The sequence below is a fragment of the Lithobates pipiens genome, unplaced genomic scaffold (assembly GCF_037356315.1).
Source record: "Lithobates pipiens isolate NorthernLeopardFrog02 unplaced genomic scaffold, aLitPip1_a1.2 Scaffold_13, whole genome shotgun sequence".
NCBI lineage: Eukaryota > Metazoa > Chordata > Amphibia > Anura > Ranidae > Lithobates > Lithobates pipiens.
Window position 1 is genome coordinate 302,410,277 of NW_027507718.1, and position 22,842 is coordinate 302,433,118.

A 22,842-nucleotide genomic window follows, 5' to 3' on the forward strand; every position below is an offset into this window, starting at 1 on the left:
GGATTTTAACACTTTTCTTACCTCTTGAAGGGGTGTAGGGAAGAAAGGGCTGCAGATAAACAAGTAAATTCTATGTAGGGGGATTTGCTTCATCTCTGTGTATCATCTGAGGCTGTTCACTTCCCTGGTAATATGAGAGGCTTTACATCCACTTTAAAGTTGACCTTCAGTAATTTTTTCAACTTTCCACCTATTAAATCTTCTGCTCTTGTTGTTTTAACTTAGTAAACTTAGTAACATAGTAAAAAAAAAAAAAAAAAATTCTACCAGTAAATACCTTATACAGCCCACTTCCTGTGTCTTATCTGGTAAAAAGCCTAGGCTTGTGACATCATGCACAGCTCTTCTCTCTCACTTTCGTGAGAGTTTGCCAGGAAGCAAGGAGGGGTGAGTAATAAGAGGACCAATGAGAGCTACAGGCTGTAGAGCTGGAGGTGTGCATCTGTGTCTGTGTAAATCCAGGAAATGAACAGGCAGCAGCCTCAGCTGCCCACAGTTAAAATGGCTGCAGCCAGACTTCTTCAGTGGAGGGAGATTTGTGCAGCATATTTGACAAGTACAGAATCACAGTATATCTAAAATAATATGCAAAGTGGTTGGAGAAAAGCTTCAGAATGGCAAAGATGTTTTTATTACAAGTTATATTTGTTACATGTGTGTATTATAGGTGTAATAAGAAGCATAAGGGAGCAAAGCCTGATCACACCTGCAACTGCAGCGGTGCTGTGCTTCTATGTTCTTTTTTTCAGGACTGACCCATGTTCACCACTTCAGCCCCGGAAGATTTGGCTGCTCAATGAACAGGACATTTTTTGCGATACGGCACTGCGTCCCTTTAACTGACAATTGCACAGTCATGCGACTTTGTATCCAAACAAATTTGACGTCTTTTTTTCCCCACAAATAGAGCTTTCTTTTGGTGGTATTTGATTCATCTCTGCGTTTTTTTATTTTTTGCATTATAAACAAAGAAAGAGCAACACAATATTTTGTACTTTTTGCTATAATAAATATCCCCAATTTTTTTTTTTAAAAAAGCAAATTTTTTCCTCAGTTTAGGCCAATATGTATACTTCTACATATTTTTAAAAAAAACGCAAAAGCATCTACAAAATAAGGGATGGATTTATGCCATTTGTATTATTATTTTTTTTACTAGTAATGGCAGCGATCTGCGATTTTTATCAGGACTGCGATATTGTGGCGGACAAATTGGACACTTTTGACACATTAGTGGGACCAGTGACAATTATACAGCAATCATTGCTATAAAAATGCACTGATTACTGTATAAATGTCACTGGCAGGGAAGGGGTTAACACTAGGGACGATCAAGGGGTTAACTGTGTTCCCTAGTGTGTGTTCTAACTGTAGGGGGATGGGGCTGTCTAGGAGGAGAGAGAGATTGGTGTTCATACTTAGTATGAACCACAATCTGTCTCCACTCTCCTGAAAGAACCGGTATTTCTGTGTTTACACACACAAATCCCGGTTCATGCTCTGTCACGAGCGATCGCAGGCGCCTCCGGCGGCGCGGCTCGCTCCTAGTGGCCAAAAGGCGAAGCAACGTGAGGTAACGCCGTTTTCGCCCAGCCGGCCCATTCTGCCGCAGTGAAACTGCGGCGGCTGGTCGTCAAGCAGTTAAAGCAAACAATATATTTTCATTTTATAAATTGCACTAGAGGCATGTAAGTTTGTAAGTTGGAATGTGAATACAGGCTACCAGTAGGCACTATAAGATTTGATTTGCAAAGTGACATCATCACCCTGCCTTTCCATCTCATCCAATCAGAAAACACTTTGCATTCATTTATAAAATGTAAGTCATTCTATTCTCTTAATGGCTCCTGTGCTGAGCAGCCAACTACCTGTGTTCACAATGCATCAGGCTGATGGCTTAGCATGAGACCCAAAAGCTAGTGGAGATAATTGGAGTAGCGGTTTCTACTTCAGTGATTTCCAGCTTCCAGCAGCATCAGCCAGGCTTGATATATACATGTACATAGTTACATTGCTCCAAGCTGGACCAAAGTAACTATGTATAAAATATTCACACCAAGAATTCATATTTAAATCTTGTTTAAGAGAGCTATATTATAATGCTGAAGGGTTGACTTATCCACCTAAGATTATGCATATGAAGTTATTCACCAAAATTGTCCTGCACAGGGCACAGGTTCTAGTGAAGAAAACATGTTGATGGAAACATTAAAGAGGAAGTAAAGGCAACATTTTTATTTATTTTTTAAAACATACCCTGTAAGGCAAAGGCATAATGAGCTAGTATGCATAGCATACTAGCTCATTATGAATAACTTACCTGAGAACGAAGCCCCCCGAAGTGGTCCTCCGTCTTCCTCTTCGCAGTTGCCATGTATCCCGGAGCGACTTCCGGGTCTCGCTGCTCCTGCGTTGTGATTCGCCACAGCCGCGATAACGTCACTCCTGCGCATGCGCATGGGAGCCGACACTCACGGGATATCGCCGCAATCTGCGGCCTGCCCAGTGCGCATGCGCGCCGCTGTCTACGGCGCATGCGCCATAGACAGTGGTGGCTGTCTTCTGGTAAATATCTCCTAAACCGTATAGGTTTAGGAGATATTTCTTGGACCTACAGGTAAGCCTTAATCTAGGCTTACCTGTAGGTCAAAGTGGTTTGTAAGTGTTTACAACCACTTTAAATTGGATGCACCAGATTTTTGATCCCTGTTCTCACCGAGCAATGTCCCCACTGAGAAATAACGAGACGTGACTTTATGCAACCTTTAGAGATACAGGGACCTTGTGGGTACATGCCCAACAAGACTGTGGAACTTTACAGCTAAAGGATTGAGGAAGTAGTATGTAAGGGAGGTATCTATAATAGCATTTAAAAAATATAGAGTTTATATAAACGTGTTATAAAAAATAATCATAAAAAAATTATCTGAGCATAATGCCTAGTACACACAATGAGAAAATTGGACAAAAAAGACGCATTTGGTGCGATCGGCTGATAATCTGTTAGTTGAAACTCAGCTTTTGAGAGCTGATCACAACAGTTCATGTGGAAATATCCAAAGGGCCAAGCATGAAAAAAATGTTTGTAAGATAAAAAAAGCAAATGATTTACATGTAATTAGTATAGTATTAGTCAAAAAAATTAAGCGACCAAGACTGCGCATTCTCAGAAAGGAAAGAATACATTACAAAAGATAAAAAAAACAGACAATTATTCGTCTGATATTCTCATCTTGTTTACGAGGCTTGAGACTAATAATGGAGGAAAATCGATAGGAACTGTAAGAATTCCAGTAGAAAGGTAAGTATTTCTGATATAAGTGTAACACATGCTTATGTGGATAGTAAAAGTCCACTTTATTAGCATAAGTGATCCTAAGCACTGCAAAGCAGCCAGGCGGTTGACCAAGGTTTGGGAAACATTGATATACTATAAAAACGCCAAAAAGAGTAAAGGTGTTAAGGAATCCTTACAGTTTTCCAAGTCTGAAGTGCCAGGAAATCAAGATGAATAACATCACAGTTTCATAGTGATTTCCTGCCTCAAAGCTCAGTTTAAATATTTTTAAATAGCAAAACTCTAGATGGGGTTTTCCGTTCTGTTACATCTCTGTTTTTTTTGGTATCAGTTTTATGTTATATATTATCCCAAATATACTATTACTAAGAAGATTATTCTGGAGCTGGAATGCCATAGCAACATTAGATAATAAGGAGACCAACTGGTACTAGGTCTATGTGTAGCTTTAGCTGTAGATTTAAAATGCTCAAAACTTTGCCATTGTGTGTTTTAAAGTTAGTAATACTTATGCCGCATACACACGATCAAACAATCGGGTGGAAAAGTCCAGCAAACTCAAGTCTGCCAGACAATCCCCCCGTGTGTAGCCTCCGGCAGACTTTTTTGACTTAGAAAGTAGTTTTGCACTCCAATCTTCCCGCCGGACTCGCATTTCGGCGGACAATCCGGCCGTGCGTATGCCAGTCCGCCGTACTTTTGAAATGAACGGACGTTTCCCACCCGGAGAAAAGTCCGCTCATTTCGAGCCAGTGTCCAGGTAGGCGGGGCCCGCGAAGGAGACGTCGCTGGCCCCGCCACCTGGTATGGACTTAAAGGGGAACCCCAATGCCGAAAAAATCGGCGTGGGGGTTCCCCCCAGGTCCACATCAGACCCTTGTCTGAGCACGCTACCCGGCCAGCCAGGAAAGGGGGGGGACGAGCAAGCGCCCCCCCTTCTGAGCCGTACCAGGCCACGTGCCCTCAACATGGGGGGTGCCTTGGAGAAGGGGGGCCCCCACCCCAAAGCACCTTGTCCCCATGTTGATGAGGACAAGGGCCTCTTCCCGACAATCCTGGCCGTTGGTTGTCGGGGTCTGCGGGCGGGGGGCTTATCGGAATCCGGGAGCCCCCTTTAATAAGGGGGCCCCCAGATACCGGCCCCCCACCCTATGTGAATGAGTATGGGGTACAATGTACCCCTACCCATTCACCTGTGAAAAAAAGTACAAAAAAAAACACAACACAGGGTAAAAATAGTTTATTGCACAGCTCCGGGGATCTTCCGTCTTCGGGGGTCTTCTCGCCGGACTCCTCCGCTATCTTCTGCTAGCTCTTTTGCTAGCGGAGGAGCCCGGCTGTCTTCCTCGCCGTCGGCCTCTTCTTCCGACTTCGGGGGTCTTGTCCCCCTCTTCTGGGGTCTTGTCCCCCTCTTCGATCATCTGGTGATGTCCCTATATAAGTCGCCGCTCATCGCGTCGGAGCCATTGTGAGCGAAGCATGCGACGAGTCAACATCTGAAGAGAAGAAGAGAAGAACAGAAGGCCAGAAGGCGGCAGCGGCGGCGGCGACGACAGCGGCGACAGAAGACCGGGCCACCGCCTGTAAAAGAGCTATAAGAAGGCGCGGTGGCCTGGCAGAAGAACCGAAGAGGGCTGTGTAATAAATTATTTTTACCCTGTGTTGTGTTTTTTTTTTTTACTTTTTTTCACAGGTGAATGGGTAGGGGTACATTGTACCCCATACTCATTCACATAGGGTGGGGGGCCGGTATCCGGGGGCCCCCTTATTAAAGGGGGCTCCCGGATTCTGATAAGCCCCCCGCCCGCAGACCCCGACAACCAACGGCCATGGTTGTCGGGAAGAGGCCCTTGTCCTCATTAACATGGGGACAAGGTGCTTTGGGGTGGGGGGGCCGCGCGGCCCCCCCTTTCCTAAGGCACCCCCCATGTTGAGGGCACGCGGCCTGGTATGGCTCAGAAGGGGGGGGCGCTCGCTCGTCCCCCCCTTTCCTGGCGGCTCCTTTCACTCCAGTGTGAAAGCCCGAGGGCACACTGAGACACTGACACAAGACTGAGCTGTACTTACTGTTAATGACACATGATCAGGAGGAATGGAGTGGGGGGATGGGGGCAGGGATGGATATAAAGATCAGTCTGGCTGAGGGATGCTGCAGGAACATGGATGGGGGGTCGGCTCTCTCTAAAAAAATGTTGGTGGTCGCTGGCTGCAGAAAAGGTTGTGGCATGGTGGTAGCTTTGCCGCACCCTGCAGCTGGAGCCCATGATTCCCCCCCCCCCCTACCAGCACTGATTCACAGCCCCAGAGAGGGGCAGCCCAGACACCTCTTCTCTCCTACCTTCCCTTCTGTCGGATCGGCTCCATACAGCGCTCGTGAGGCCCCCTCCGCGGTACCCTCCTCTCCTCGTCAGCCAGATGCCTCCTCCGCTGAGCACTCCAGTGATGGTGGTGGTGGGGTGACGGCTGGGGAGGAGGTGGGGCGCGCGATCTGTGTCTCCGGAGCAGAGGGAATTATGCTCAAACTGCTGGAATCTCCTCCCCTTCTCTTCCCTAAGACAACACAGCGCTGGCCCCGCCTCTTCCCCAAGACAGCCACGCTCCGACCCCTCTCTCCACTGCTTGGCTGTGGAGATCACAGGCAACCCGCTGCTGGATGGAGCTTAACGCCGCACCCACGGCGACATTTTTCAGCAGAGGTGGCTCTTCAAGTAGCCTAATTGCCTAATTAGAGAGATGCCTCGGCCGGGCCCCACTCAGCTGCGGGCCCCATAGCGCCTGCATGGGTTGCTATGGCGGTAGTTCTGCCACTGCCATCGCACCTCCGGCTCTCACCTCTGTCAGTCTGCAATCATGACTGGGAAGACTACCCTGCAGCAGAGCAATCTGAAAGCGAGGCTTGAAGTGCCCATGTACCGTAGTGTGGAAGGAATGACATCAATCGTGGTGTGGAGGACGATCTATCCCAGATGCCTGCATACTTAGATGTGTCTGTTTTAATTATCAACCATGTGATTTGCTAAATGATGTACCTTCATTAAATGTAACCATATTGCTACACTTACAGGCGCCTCTCTCCTCTTTTATACTCAGTTGTGAGGTGACGCTACTCTTATATCAAGACATTGCTTGTTTATCAAGTCAAAATTTATTTTAAAAAAATGTTGCTTGTCTTGCAAAACACTCTCAAACCAAGTTACTCTCAATCCAAGGATTTACTGTATAGGCAAAACTTTTTTTTTTTTTTTTGAAAAGAGCAAGGGAGGGTTATAACCCCTGTCCTTCTAATTAAGGGAATTCCTTGGGAACCCCCCACTGAGTGGCACAGTGGTGTAGTGGTTAGCACTCTCACCTACCAGTAAAAAGGGTCACTGGTTCAAATCCCAACGACACCACAACACTACCTGCCTGGAGTTTGCATGTTCTCCCTGTGCCTGCATGGGTTTCAGTCAGGCACTCTGGTTTCCTCCCACACTCCAAAGATGTTCTAGTAGGTTAATTGGCTTCTGTCCAAAATTGGCCCTAGTATATGAGTTGGGGACCTTAAGGATAGAGACCAATGTGAGTGTGCGATGTATGTGCAGAGCACTGCATAAATTGACAGTGCTATATGAATACCTTAAATATATAATAGATGAGCATCTTAATGAGACACAATGGGATAGGGACAATTGTAGACATGCACCCACACTCACTCAGGATGGACTCGTGTCTTTATTCAACATTACTATGTTACCAGAACTAGCTGCCCCATTGGAAGATTTCCCCTCTAATACTTTTCTGAGGACAACCCACAATTTGGGATTTTCTTTTACATTCACTTTTAATGATAATGGTAAACAAGACAAATAGAGAGGGCGAATCTCCATAATAGGAGCACAAACAGCCATGAAAACTGAGAGGTGTTCTAATCCCTCTCCACTCTATCCAATAAAAAAAATAACGTTTGCTTTTAGTTATACTTTCATCTCCTTGGCAGTTTGTCTAGGTCCATGCAAAGTGCTTTTTTAGCTTGTAACTTTTTAATTATCATATGTTTAGCCTTTACACGCGTTGTTTATTTTATTATTTTTGTTATATACAATATATATTTTTAAGGGTAATGAAAGTTACAGTTATATTATTATACAGGATTTACAGTATATATTGCCAACAGTTTTCAGAGTGGTTAAAAAAAAAAGAGAGGACAGTACAGTTTCTGTTTCAATATGTTTATTGAAAATTTTGAATAAACAGGAATAAACAAGAGACTACAATCTGCTCCTTGTGCGCCCTCGCAGGGGCTACAAAGCATGAATATGAAACCGAAGGGCAAACCATCACATTATACTTATAAAAACACAAGAAGGGAAGGAAAAAGTGTAGGGAATGGTATCGAGACTGGTTCCAGTACCAAGCAATTCGTTCCTTTATCGTTTCCGGAGGGCAAGCCCTTCTCCCACTACCCCCTCCTACGGGGGGCAGCAGTATTTGTTAGCAATGAGAGAGATTACAAAGAAGAGTGGAAAGAGATAGGGAACAGGAGAAGGAAAGGTAGGGAGAAAAGAGGGGGAAGAAAGGAGGGGGTAAGTTCAGGTGTGGACGCCTCGCCAAGAGGAGTTAGACCAAGCCCAGGCATGCAGCTTGGAGCCGGGGAACTCATAGGAGATCCACGGCTCCCAGATTTTTAGAAACTTAGCATGAGAATTATGGACAATACTGGACATACGTTCCTGAAGTAGCATAGCAGTCATGCGGGTTTTAACCCCTTGAAAATCTACCCGTTGGGACTTCCAGGCTTGGGCAATGGTCCGCTTGGCCGCTATAAATAAATAAGTAGCCAGCTTCTGTTGAGGGCCTCGCAAACCAGGTACCGGGCAATGTAGAAGAGCTAGCTTAGCGTCCCTTCGGATCGTAAGGTGGAAGAGTGTCTGCAGCAAACCATAAATCCTAGACCAGAATCCCACCAGCCTTGGGCAAGCCCACCATGTGTGCAGAACATCACCTCGCTGTTCACAGTTGCGGAAGCATCTGTCAGTACTCCCAGGGAAAGCCCGAGCTGTGCGGGCAGGTACCCAATACCATCGGAACATTACTTTATATGCAGCCTCTAGGGTATTTGTGTTGAACGAGCATTTGGCGACCGTTTTCCAGGCCCTGCTCCAGTCCTCTGGGTCTACTGGGGCCTGAAGGTCCTTTTCCCATTGAGTCATATAAGAGAGGGGTGCTGATGGCGGGCGACCATTCAGAGAGGCATAAATGGCCGAAATAAGACCTGGGGACCCTGGGGCGTGCTGGCATGAATGTTCAAAAAAAGTTTTTTGGAAGGGATAGGTGGACATGCGGCGCAACGTTGCAATCCAGTGCGAGGACAGTACAGTTTCAGTAAAATTCAAAGGGAGGAGGGACCTGCTCATGAGAGCTTACAATCTAAAGAGAAGGGCAAGTGATACAAAAGGTAGTAACTTTCTGGGTATGAGATGTTCAACAAAGTAAACGTCAGCTGTTATCTAGAGGTGGAATAGGCTTTCCTAAAAGTTTTTGAGTTTTCAGGAATCGCTTAAAAGGTAGACAGAGAAGAAGAGAGCCATACAGGTTGGGGTAGGAAGTACCAACGAATGGGAGAGGTTCTGGAGAAGTCCTGTACATGAGCATGAGAGGAGGTGATGAGGGAGCTAAAGAACAGGAGGTCTTGAGAGGAGCAAAAAGAACGGTTTGTTTGAAATTTTGAGATGAGGTTAGTGAGGTAGCTGGAGGCAGAGTTGTGGATGGCTTTGCAGGTTGTGGTTACTATTTTGAATTGTATTTGTTGGGTGATCAAAAGCCAGTAGAGGAATTGGCAGAGAGAGGTTGTTCACACTGAACTGATGGAAAAGTGGATGGGTCTGGCAGCATCATTCATGATATGCTCATTATTAGTACCTTTCATCAAATGATTTGTAACTCTCTCTTGTGTTCCTGCACCACTGGGGTCTGACGCACATCTCATTAATGGTTTCTACCTTCTTATGTTATCTCTCTAGTTTTCTTTTTTTTTTCAGGGTCACCTACTGTTGTGATCATTCATTGCCCTGTTTAATATTTTCTTGACCCAGAAGATATTGAAAGGATCTACAAATCATTGATTTGGACTGCATGCATACAATTGTGTAAGTTAATCAGTATCATTCACACCTATTGTATTGAGAGTGGACAGTTCATAAGGATCTTGGACACAAACATACAGCGTCTCTTATAATCTGGAACTCGTTCCATCTGAGAGGTAGGATCGTGGATCATTCTTCTGTGCATGAAGTGGTTGTGATTTACCCCAGGATGAAGACTGGATACAGAAGCCTGTAATATTCTTTTGTGATCACATTGGCTTTTTTTTAATTAAGAACTAACATTTGCATTAAAACTTTAATTGAAATATATTTCTTAATAGCCACACATTATATAAATTTACTTTCTGAGCACCAAATGCCTTTGCAAGCACAGATATTACTCTTTATAGATAGCAGTGACATTATCACTGCACTGTATAGAGCCTATACAGAGAGTTGAGCTGTAAGTGACCCAGCAGGCTCCATACCCTACAGACTGCTACCAGAAAATTACATTAGGGGGGTGAGAACAAGACCAGTCACCAGTCAACCAATTTTTGATTGAAGCACCACACCATGAAGTGATAGTCCAGGTAAAAATGTATTTCAGTATAAGATCAAGTAGAAGACTATAAAGAAATCCAATGCATTTTGGGGGTCAAAATGTGTCCCCTTTTTTAGGGCTTAAAGTTAGCGAACAGTGTATATGATATTTTGAAGAAGAACTTCATTGAAACAGCTGGGGACTAATTAGCAATCATTGTCTGAAGGTTCAGCTGCATACATCAGGTTTACCAAAGCATAGAATCTATATCAGATTCATGACAAGGACTGAAAGTACACAAATGATGGACTGGGGGGCAATTCCTGTAACCAGCGCATGTCCCAATGGAGCGCCCTATGGTGATGTACTGTATGCTGGTTATAGGAATTGCCCTTCAGTTCATCATTGTGAATTTATACACTGTAAACTATATCCTTTTCAGTACAACAATAAAAATATTAAAAGCTGAGTTTAATCAAGTGAAAAAAAAATCATTACAAGGGACTGTACAAATCAATTAATTCCGAAGTGAGCCTTGTGCTGCTGACTGTAGATTTTAGTTTAAATTTTCTGTCCTTTGAATGATCCCCCCTACACACACACCCACTATTGCAGTCGTAATCTTGCAATGTTGCAGAGGTGATTATGAGCCAAAGGATCTGTCATATGCACTTGTCAAGAGTGCCAACTATGCTTGTCCACTCTGCTTCCCTCCTCCATTCATAGACGAACTAAAGCTTCTATCAATCAAAAACAATCTATAAATGGAGGAGGCACACCTTTCATATATCCACCTCTCCTCCATTCATACAGCACTCTTCATTAATACTCTCAAAAAACAGGCAGACCCTACGCATGACCCAAGCACGCCGGACACCATGGCCATTTTGGATGTTTATGTGAAGCGCTTATTGTTTTGATATACACGTGAGTGTGCATTTTTAAATAAAGATACTACTGCTTTTAAGAACATATTGCACTATGGTACCTTTTTATACCTTTGCGAGGTGACCTATATTAGAATTGGATGGGGACGTGTGCTTTAGTGCTGGCTATGGGAGGTTTTTGTGGTTGGCCTTATGGTACCGGCTCCCTGTTATCTGCTGGAGTTTTTCCATGTGACATAGTTACAGCTCCTTTGATTGAGGATTCCATCTGATGCCTATCAAGCGAGTTTGACCACTCTATAACTTGAGGGTCTACACCAGGCATATGCAATTAGCGGACCTCCATCTGTTGCAGAACTACAAGTCCCATGAGGCATAGCAAGACTCTTACAGCCACAGTCATGACACCCAGAGGCAGAGGCATGATGGGACTTGTAGTTTTGCAACAGCTGGATGTCCGCTAATTGCATATTCCTGGTCTACACCATCCAGCAAGGAGAATTGCCTAATCACAGTGGTGTTGCGTGGTTCCATCTGTCACACTGAAGCTGATGCTGGGATATTCCTTCTTCTGGCTGTTTTTCTTTTTCAAGGACTTTTTTCATGATTTGCTATACATCTCTACTTTTATTAAGCGCTGCATGTTATTGTATTATACTCTTAATTGATAGAAGCTAGTTTATTTATTGATAGTACAGCTTCTGTGAATAGAGGAGAGGTGGTCATAGTTGGGCTCTCTTGGCCAGTTTATATGACAGGTCTTTTGGCTGATATTAACCCCCATGGCACTGGAAGATTACAACTGCGGGGTGGCCGGGGGGGTTTTGAGCTAAAACCCTAGTCATCGTCACAAGGGACACTTGATGCTGATTGTAAGTACTGATTTTTTTTCTTTTTTTAATTTTGGCTAAACTTATGCATTAAATTCAGGATTTAATGACACTTGGTTAGTACTTATCCTGCTTCTTATACACTATTTTACTTTCTCCATCAGCTCATCCCCCCACAGCTATTACCTTTTGTATCAATTGACCCTCCCTTTTAGATTGTAAGATCTAATGAGCAGTGCCCTCTAATTCCGCTTGTACCAAATTGTAATGTAACATTAATGTCTGCCTTCATTTTGTTAAGCGCTGCGCAAACTGTTGGCGCTATATAAATCATGTATTATAATAATAATAATAATAATGTGATAACGAGAACCACGCTGAGTGTAATATAAATTGTTTGGTTGCTCTGCTAAACAAAAATATACATTGAAAATGTGATCTGCGTGACGTATGACCGCTTTATACAGTCCAGATGACACCAGGACTTGGTACTTTAAATGTTTTTTGCAGGACGCCTGCCTCGTTGAACAGAGTGCTTTGGAAAGTCAGTTTAATAATAAAAGATCTGGCAGCCTCCTGTGTAGCACAAACCCCCCATCTCCTCTCCTGTCTCTGCCCCCTCCCTTGATTGCCCTGCAAAGTAATTCAGTGCTGGGGGGGAGGGAACTGAATGCTGAGAAGTGACTGGCAGAGCCTGTCTAAGAAAATACCCAGGAACACTATACCGCTTCTTATAGTCCATTTGCTTTCTGGCACTGAGCTTTTCTTTAGCTTCCTACACTTGAGAGGCTGGGAAAATACGTGCTGGCTCAGAGACTGTCACAACATCCCTGAGACACTCTGGCTGTTAGTTGCCCTGAACTTAGAAGCAGTAGGAGGAAGAAAAAGAGGTGGAGAAGGAGGGCTTCACCTATACAAATAAATAAGGCCATTCTGACATAACAAGCCTTGATGGTAGAGGGCTGGATCAGGATGAAGAGCAGCCTGCACAGTGCCCCTGGCTCCAGCCACCTCTGCTCTCATTTATAAAGCAAGCACTACGCACTTCTTTAGAGGAAGCATGGGTCAAACACTTGCAGGCTTAACAGAAGAGCAGAGCTGAAGTCAAAGGACACAGCATCCTATGTACCGATTTCGTATTTACAGTATGCGTCTGCAGTACGGTGGCTTTTAGATCCGTGTGACGATGGAAATACCTAAAACGGCATAAGCTGGTCCTACTTCCAGCTGCTAGTAATTGAATGAACAGTGAGGAGGCCCAGACGAGGGAAAGACGCTGAAGAAACAACGGCTATTTAGGAGACACCGCTACCTGTTGAGCCCTTACTGACCGTGTGCCGTTGTTCCAGGAAGAAAGAGTAGCTCTCTGAACTCTGGAGGTGGGAATGGCAACTGGGAGCATCACTACCCTCCCAACAGGATCAGATGATGGGGGTAGCAGTCCATTCCCCCCAGGAAACTTCAAGGATCCCAAAAGACTCTATTGTAAGAATGGGGGCTTCTTCCTAAGGATCAATTCAGATGGGAAAGTGGATGGATCCCGAGAAAAGGGTGACTCGCATAGTAAGTGTTCTGGAAATGGGTTGGTGGGCATGACTTTGGTGTGTGCATGTATACTGTACAAGATAGATAGATAGATAGATAGATAGATAGATAGATAGAGTGGTCCTTACAGTTTGGCAACTGCCAGATATCCAGTTGCACATGGATGACTTAAAGTCTCAACATAACATACCTCATAAACCGCTAGTAGTAAAGATTGACACATTTGACACACAGTTGAAAATCAGCGGAGTTTGTTTTAGTGACTAGTTATGAAAACATTCAGATCAAACCAATTATAAAAAAAAAAACTGTGTCATCTGGCACAGCAAACATGCCAGCTGGTTAGTTTACAGTGGCCTGGCTGCCAACCACAGAGGATAAAATATTGCATTTGGTTGTTGTGTCAGCACTTTACTGTAATAGCAAGCCTTCACCAGCATTGCTTTGCTAACCTCAAAGTAAGATATATTATGATGTGGTATCGATCATCCCTGCATTGTCTGGTATTTTACAGTGCCCATCATTAGTTGAGAAAGGCTTCTTCTACACAGCACTTTGATGCCCGCCTGTTCTTCTTTAATGATTATCTGCATTCTCTACTATAAATAATGGTGGTCTTGTCATACACATAGCACAAGCCTGGGCGCACTGCGGCAGGCCGAAAATAATAATCACTATTGCATTTTATTTGCATTTATTTCCATATTAGGGGCCACATCCACATATCTAGAAGTGAACAGAAAAGAAAATATAAATATGAATAAAACTTAAAATTGAGAACAAATTACCTACACAAAATCAAACTAAAAAAGGTATGCCACCCCGCCAGAAGAGCATGTTGAGCTAGGCCTCAAAGCCAACACAGCCTTGTCAAAGCCTCCAGTTTACTTTTTTATGTATATTAGAGATTGGCACTTACTGACACTAGATCCTGACATTATATATTCAATAACTGAGATCCATGGCTAGTTAAATGTGATGTAATAAACAACAAACGTAGAGGTTGGGCCAACAACCTCTCACCCCAATATTTGTGGTTCAATTTTTAAGACTCAGTGACAGGTTCATTCAATCTAGTCTACCGGCTTGTTTGGAAAAACTCTAAAATATATTTGTTAAAGTAATTTATAAGGGTATAATTTCACTTCAAGCATCTAAAATTTGTTAAAATCGAGAAAGAAATAATGCATTAAATGTATTAAAGCCATTAAAGTGGCTGAATCCCCAAACGTTAAAGAAATTTTGACATTAAAAACATTACAAACAATCACAGTTATACCATTAAGGGCCTGTTAGTCATCTCAACATTGCTATTCATTACTTGTGACACTGTCAGCATCATATGAAGTCCAAATAGTGGACATGTCAAGCCACTAATATTGACAGAGGCTATCGGTCATTCAGGTCTTGTTAACCTAAATTGCAAACATGGCCTAACATATATGCATGTATATATGTGTGTGTTTCCTGATGCATGTACCGTACATAAGAGTACTCTTTTTCATAAACTACAATTATAGGCATAACGCCAGACAAAATAACCTCAGAGTTACTCCTTAAACAGCCTCACCAATCGGTATACATACCCCTATCAAGGTCTTTCCGCTTTCTTAATGAGTACAAGCAATTCCTAATAACTCTGTAAATAAGATACATGAAAACCACAGTACATCTCGTAAACATATATCCAAACTAAGCTTAAAAGTACCACATAAAAACAAGCACCACAAGGCACCCGCTTTGAGGTTTTTTAGCCACAAAGCCCTCCTCTGTGCGTTGCTGTAATCCTGAGAAATCTCAATTATTAAGGCCTCGACTTTTCTAAATTTCCAACTAACCCCTCATTTTCAATGCTAAGCTCTACAATGACCTCCCACTATCAATGCATTTTAATAGGCAAATTATTATCATCTACTCAGGTGCTACCATTAGAAAGATTGGGGAATAGCAGGTAGATGGAGTAGTTATGTAAATGAAAATGAACTCTTCTATTCTGGGGAATAAAGGTCCTAGTAGCAGAATGCATCCAGGGTCAGAGGGTTGCGCCGAAGCTGATGTTTGGCTCAAAGGAGAATTTTCTGGCTAATTAAAGTTAGGAACTGGCAAAACCCGAATGCTGTCTGCTCTTAAGCAAAACTTGAAGGTTTGGAAAGGGTGAAAGGTTCAGTTTAAACTGACATAGAAGTAAGGTGGTGGTTGGATATGCAAAAACTACCCAATGCAATGTTTTTTGGATAACATTTAGAAAAGGAAAATGTACCATATGATTGTATAACCTGGGTGTGTTCACCTAAACAGCACCAAGAGGGCAGACCCCATGCTGTTGACCTCATTTATAAAAAAAAAAAAAAAAAAAATAGCATTCCATTTACTGTTACACCAAAAATAACACGTCACATGGTTTTTAAAGCCTCTCATGTGGTGCTGAAAACATTACAGTGCTTAAAGTGGAAGTAAGTATTTATTTTACATTTGTGCCTACATGTAAGCCTGTAATAAGGCTTACATGTAGGCATGTACAATAAATATCTGTTTAGAAGATATTCACACTGCATACGGACAGTGACGTCACTGGGGCATGTGCTCTGAAGGGTATGCCATCCCTTCAGAGTCATTGTGGCTTGGCCAATCAGACGGCTGGAGCACATAAACCCAGATGAAGACTGGGTGAAGATGGAAGCCCTGTCAGCAGTGACAGCGTGTCGCTGGAGGGCATTGTTCCAAGCTAAGCATTTCATAATGTGCTTTTAATGCGATGCATACTAGCACATTATATCGTCATGCGGGTTTTTTATTTTGTTTTTTTTTAAAGACTGCGGTCTACTACCACTTTAAGCTTAAAGTTTATCCAAACCTTAAACCAAAAATGAAATATATTGAAGCTTACCAGCCCTAAAAAGTGATGGTTGTATTCATTTTCTTTTTACAGGCTTTTTCCCTCATTTATTTTACCAGGAAATCCTGCAAACAACACGGTTCCTGCCCTAGGGTGACCATGCTAACTCATTAAGTGGAATTTATTAAAACTGGAGGAGACATAGTCTGGAGCAGCTGTACATGGCAACCAATCAGTATCTAACGTCAGTTTGTTCAGCTGAACTTTGAAAATGCAAGTTAGATGTTGATTGGTTGTCATGCTCCAGATTCTTTCTGCCCCAGTTTTGATAACCCCCCCCCCCCCCACTGTACTGTATTGTATGAGGAAGCAGTGTTGCCACCCTAGGCTGCACTACTTTGTTCATCTCCATTATTTGGGGCGTGGGAGGTTAGTATTTTACCAGAGATTGATTCTTCTTTCAGTTCAATTCACAAATGGTGAAAAGGACCTGTATTTCAGAAGATATTCAGAAGATATTATCTGTACTTGCATAAAATGTTCTTGGAAAATGAAAACTAATGCAGTCACCATGTCTAAAGTCTGGTAGGCTGCAATATATTACATTTTGGTTCTTGGATTTAGTTATCCTTTAGAGCGATTTGGAGAAGAAGAAAAAACAGGAGAAAGTGAAGGACTAAAGAGAAGAAGTCCGATTGTCAGTAATGTTTGTGAATACAGAAATCCTTGTCCATGTAACACCAGCTTTTTATTATTACACATCAACAATGACTATGTTATTAGTCACTAATAATTCCTATACAGGAGCATTACTCATTACACATATCTACATTAGATCTTTTTACAGGATACGTTTTCCCTTTACAAACCTGTAACAGTATTTATTATACAGCAGCCTTATAGTCTAAATTTAGCAAGTCAAGTATATGATTAACTGTTAAAGCTGGCTATACAGCGTAATAATAATTAGCTATGTGCAGTGTATTAGCTATGCAGTGTATTGTGTGCAGTAATTAGCTATGTGCAATGTATTCTATTACTGTTCAGCAGACCTAACTGTGGTAAAGACTCAATATGCTGAACTCTTGTTTGTCTGAAAGCTCAGTATGCTTTGGCACAAAGTTAAAAAGTCTCTGTTTTTATCTGAAAGAATGTTAACGCTGAACAGATATTAAAAATAACAGTTAATGCAGTTATGTATTAAAGTGTTACTAAACCCACACCAGTAAAATCAGTCTATATATGCAGTAAAGCATGTTTGTTATACTTACCGTGGAACCTAAGGGGTTAATCCTCTCCATTGTGTAAAAAGACAGTTTGATCCTGTCTTCTCTGATCCTCCCCTTCTTCCACAGTGCCCAATCCATCTCCTGATAAGACAGAGCCCTTGTAGTCACTGTGCACATGCTCAGTTTGGTGTGTACTGCTAGAGAGTTTTTATTTGTATGTGTGCACTGTCCAGACAGAGGGTCAGGGGTCCTGCAGCCTCATAGGACAGTCAGAGTACAATGAACACACACTTTAACCAGACACTGATAGAAGTAAAAAAACTGCTATATACTGCTGATGAGAAAAGGTATTTAGCAGTTTCTATTTATTAAAATAATTGCATTCCCATGTTCTGTGTACTGTGGGAGACTAGATAGTGTGAATGCAGGGTCCTGGATTTAGTAACACTTTAACTGGAACAAAATAACTGATTGTATTTTAAAGTACATTTAAGTAGTTAGAACCACTGTCAGGTATTAATTTCTGTCTGTGTTCCCATTAAAGCGGGAGTCCACCGGGACTCCGCGTTTTTTTTTTTTTTTTTTTAAAGCCAGCAGCTACAAATACTGCAGCTGCTGACTTTTAAATAGTGACACTTACCTGTCCAGCGCGCCCGCGATGTCGGCACCCGAAGCCGATCGCTCGCTCGTCTGACGGGTCCTGCCGCCATCTTGGGTATGGGAATCAGGAAATGGAGCCTTTCGGCTTCATTTCCCGGTTCCCTACTGCGCATGCGCGAGCCACGCGGCGCAATCCGGACGGTCCCCGCTGCCTCTGGGAGCTGTGTGTTTCCCAGCAGGCAGCGGGGCACTTGCTGAAGGGGGCGGGCGCTTGCGGAAAGGGGCGTAACGTACGCCCCTTTCCGCAGAGAGCTAGCCCGGAAGTGGGTGCAGTTACCTGGATTATCCAGGTAACTGCACCCCCTCCCCCCTGAAAGGTGCCGATCGTGGCACCGGAGGGGGGGGGGATTCCGATGAGCGGAGGTCCATTTTAGGGTGGACCTCCGCTTTAAGGAGAATCACTCTCCCCTATCCTGGTGACTGCCATCAAGTAAACTAAAAGCAAAACCAACATTTTGAGTTGTCACCATAACAGGAATAAAGGAGAAATCTTACGGGGACACTTGTTCTCATGATAACTGTCATGAGAACAAGGAGAAATTTCTTCCCACTGTTTCACTGCTGTCTCCAAAGGACAGGAAATTAAGAGAAATCTTCCTAATTGGATATAGCCAGAAAAAAAAACACCCTACTCTACTGAAAATTTAAAAAAAACAATGTTTTGCCTTTAGTTATACTTTAATGCATGTAAATACCCCACTCTGTCATGATATGTCCCTCCTCTTACCCCTCATACAGCATCACTTAATCCAGTGGTCTCCAAACTGTGGTCCGAGGGCTGGATGTGGCCCTTTGCTTGCCTTTGTCCCACCCTTGAGGCATTATTGCTTCTATTGAGACCAATGATGGAGCACCATTCCTTTCACTTACACCAACAGTTGGGCTTTATTCCTCCCACTGGCACCAACAATGGGGCATTATACCTTCCACTGACACCAACGGTTGGGCTTTATTCCTCCCACTGGCACCAACAATGGGCCATTATACCTTCCACTGACCCCAAAAATAGGGCATAATTCCTCCTACTAACATCAATGATTGGGTACTGTTCCTGCCACTAATACCAATGATGGGGCACTATTCCTCCACCTATAGACAACCAAGACTGAGATACTGTGGACTCCCATTGATGCTGGGGCATTCTCTACTCTCACTGGTCATGGTCTGGCCCTCCTAAGGTCTGAGAAGCAGTAAATTGGCCCTTTGTTTAGGACGTTTTGAGACCCCTGACTTGGACACTAAGAGGAGAGGCAGCACCAGAAGGTTGACCTTGGCAAAGCTGTGCATCTGCAGTGAGGATCAAGGGGTTGGCTGTGTTGACTGGCATAGGTTCCTAGATCACAAGGCAGGTGTGTATATCACAAGCACAAAGTTAGATGTGTATTATTAACTGTAAATTGATATGGTTGTCTAAAGTTCAGCTTTCATTGTGAACAGCACAGAAGAAAATATATACTCAGAAAATATCACATGTCTATTCAGAATACCCCCAGTAAATGTGTGTTATAGAAACTGTGCTGTCAAAATTCACAACAGTACTTCGGAACAGACAAGGGGGTGATTTACTAAAAGCAAACAGGCTGTTCACTTTGCAAGGGAATTTTCCCCAGACCTTAGTGAATAAAGTTTCTATTATCCAGTCACGTGCAAAACAAAAATACTTTTTTTTAATTTTCTTTCTTGCACATGATTGGGTATACTTTGCAATGTGAAATTTCACCACGCTCACTAACGTCTGGGCAACATTTCCATATAAAGTTTTTCTTTCTTGCACTTGATTGGGTATGCTTTGCAAAGTGAAATTTCACCATGCTCACTAACCTCTTGGGAAAATTTAAAGTTTGCAAGTTGTAAATTCCCTAGCAAAGTGAACAGTCAATTTGCATTTAGGAAATCAACCCCCGAAGTGTATAGAAAAGGTTTTACAATTTGCCCTCGTGTTAGAAAAGATCTGAAAGTGAGTATAAAAGTGATAATTAATTACTGAAGCGTGTTACAGAATCTCTTATGTTAAATAGAGACTTAGAACATGACACAAATGTAGAGGGTTATATAAACTGGCACTGATGTAAAAACGAAGGAATTTAACAAAACTGATACTGACTGGTATCATGGTACTTATAGAAACAAGGACAAGCCAAAATTGTGCTTTGCTGGAATTGTGTTGGAATTGTTAACCTTATTGCTAATGATCTTCATGGGAAATATGGGGAAAAAAAAATACAGACAACTAATCTCAGAATTTTTTTTTTTTTATCAGAACAAAAGTAGAATTGTAACCTTGCAATCAGAAGGAAGGAAGAACACTGCCTGTGCAGGAAAAAAAATATTATAAAAAAAAAGACACAGGACCTAAATAAAAGTGTCTGAAATCAGATATATGCTAATACATTACATGGTTTATTCCTATAGGCAGGTATAATAGACTGAAAAGGAAACCCTACGTGCCTTACTTATAACATTAAAAGACAATCAATGATTATTATTATAATACAGGTTTTATATAGAGCCAACAGTTAGCACAGAGCTTTACAACCTAAGGGTAGACAGTAAAGTTACAATCCAATCTAATACAGAAGGAATTAAAGGGCCCTGCTTTTAACGCTTACAATCTAAAAGGGAGGGTCAAGGGGAAAAAAAAAAGGTAATAACTGTGGAGGTGAGCTGATGGAGAAGATAAAAGTAGAGTTATTAAGTGGAGGCAGGATAGGCTGAAGGGAAGGGTTTCCATAGATTGCCTAAAAGCGGATAGAGTAGTAGATAGTTGGACAGATTGGGGTAGGTAATTCCAAAGGATGGGAGAGGCTCTGGAGAAGTCATAGAGGTAAGCATTGGAGAAGGCGATAAAGGATCTAGAGAGCAGGAGGTCTTGGGAAAAAGGAAGAGAATGAATTGGTTGGTATTTTTTATGCAAGGTTAGTAATGTAGTTATGGCCTGAGTTGTGGATGGCTTTTTAAGTTGTTAGTTTTTTTAATTTAATTTGTTGAGTGAGCAGAAACCAGTGGAGGGCTGGCTTCCGCTCTACCTGGTTTGGCAGAGAGGGGCAGCGGACACTGAACCGTTGGTAAGGTGGATGAGTCTGGCAGTTGCATTCATAATGGACTGATGGGGGAATAGCCTATGTAAAGGTAATCCAATGAGGAGGAAGTTGCAGTAGTCAAGGTGAGAGATAATCAGTGAGTGAACTAGAAGCGTTGTGGTGTCATTGGTTAGGAATATAGGAATAGGGGCATATTTTGGAGATGTTGTGTAGACTGAGTTGGCAAGCTTTGAATAGTGGTTGGATGTGGGGCTGAAAGGAGGTTTTGTGGGGCTGAAAGGAGGTTTAAGAGTCTAGTATAACACCTAGCACCTTGGCATGCGGGGACAGGTTGATAGTTATGCTATATTTTAGCATATTTTATCTTAATGCATAGAATGCATTAAGATAAAAAAACCTTCTTTAACTTTGGGTCTTCAGGAAAGAATACGAGGCAAACTCTCAGGGGAACAGACAGCAATAAAAAACAAAGATAGGTTCTTACTCTCCCCAACGCTATTAAATACAACACAAAGATTCTGTTTAAATTGAGAAAAAACAGGTTGTATATAGAGAATATTTTTTCCTATTTAGGTTTCCTAATGTTTTAGAATTTTTTGATCCACAAAGCTATATTGATAGCTTGTTTGTGTTACCATCAAGAACAGGAATACAGATTACTACCTAAAGTAGAGTTTTTTCCTTTATGAACAGAAATTAGCAGTAAATTGTTCCTTCTCGTTTATTGACCTTTACTAATAATATTATTTCTCATGAGCAGAACTTCTGAATGGTGGCTGGGTTGACAATGAATCTATTGATGAAAAATTGTAAAGGTAAATACAGTCTGAGAAAAATATTAGACAACTTAAATGACTTGATTATAGAAGATTGCGAGTCATTTCCATTAGACCCCCATTCTAATTCATTCTCTAAATAGGCTTGTTGAAGCTCAGCGTTGTAACATCAGGAACATAGTATTCCAAAACAAAGTGCGGCTGAAAATGAAGTCAATGGTTTAGTGAGACCTGTGAATAGACCAGTGAATAGAGCATTAATTCTACCTGCTACTGTGGCTACATATTCTGACAGGAAACTATTAAACAAACACGGTTTCAGGTTAATGTTTTCCGTATTTTTGGGGCTTTCATTCTGTGAAGTGGAAGGAAATTTTAAATGGTTTTCAATTTTTATTTACAAATAAATTAATGTTTTCGGTATTTTTGGGGCTTTCATCCTGAAAATCTTTTTTTTTCAATATATAAAATGAAACAAAACAATACAGTGCCTTGAAAAAGTATTCATACCCCTTTTCCACATTTTGTTATATTACAACCAAAAATTCTAAAAAAGAATTTTTGGGGGCGGGGGGGTTATGTGATAGACAAACACAAACACAAAGTGGTACATAATTGTGAAGTAGAAGGAAAATGGTAAATGGTTTTCAATTTTTATTTACAAATAAATATCTGAAAAGTGTAGCATGCATTTGTATTCAGCCCCCTTTACTCTGATACCCCTAACTAAAGTCTAGTGGAACCAATTGTCTTCAGAAGTCACCTAATTAGTAAATAGAGTCCACCTCTAATTTATTCTCAGTATAAATACAGCTGTTCTGTGAAGCCCTTATAGTGAACAAACAGTATCATGGAGGCCAAGGAACACACCAGACGGGTCTGGGATAAAGTTGTGGTGAAGTTTAAAGCAGGGTTAGGTTATAAAACAATATCCCAAGCTTTGAACATCTCACAGAGCACTGTTCAATCCATCATCTGAAAATGGAGAGTATGGCACAACGGCAAACCTCCAAAGACATGGCCATACACCTAAGCTGACAGGCCAGGCAAGGAAAGCATTAGTTAGAGAAGCAACCAAGAGGCCCATGGTAACTCTGGAGGAGCTGCAGAGATCCGCAGCTCAGGTGGGAGAAT

General features: G+C 42.3%; 1 protein-coding gene across 1 annotated transcript in view; it reads left to right on the top strand.

Moving 5' to 3' along the window:
• Positions 1–12,314: 12,314 nt before the first annotated feature.
• The window catches only part of FGF2 (fibroblast growth factor 2), an 87,856-nt gene continuing 77,328 nt past the window's right edge, over positions 12,315–22,842 (top strand). Inside the window, exon 1 of the mRNA XM_077476869.1 lies at positions 12,315–13,184. Within this exon, the coding sequence (XP_077332995.1) occupies positions 13,007–13,184 (178 nt within the window). The 5' untranslated portion in view covers positions 12,315–13,006. The remainder of the gene's footprint in view (positions 13,185–22,842) is intronic.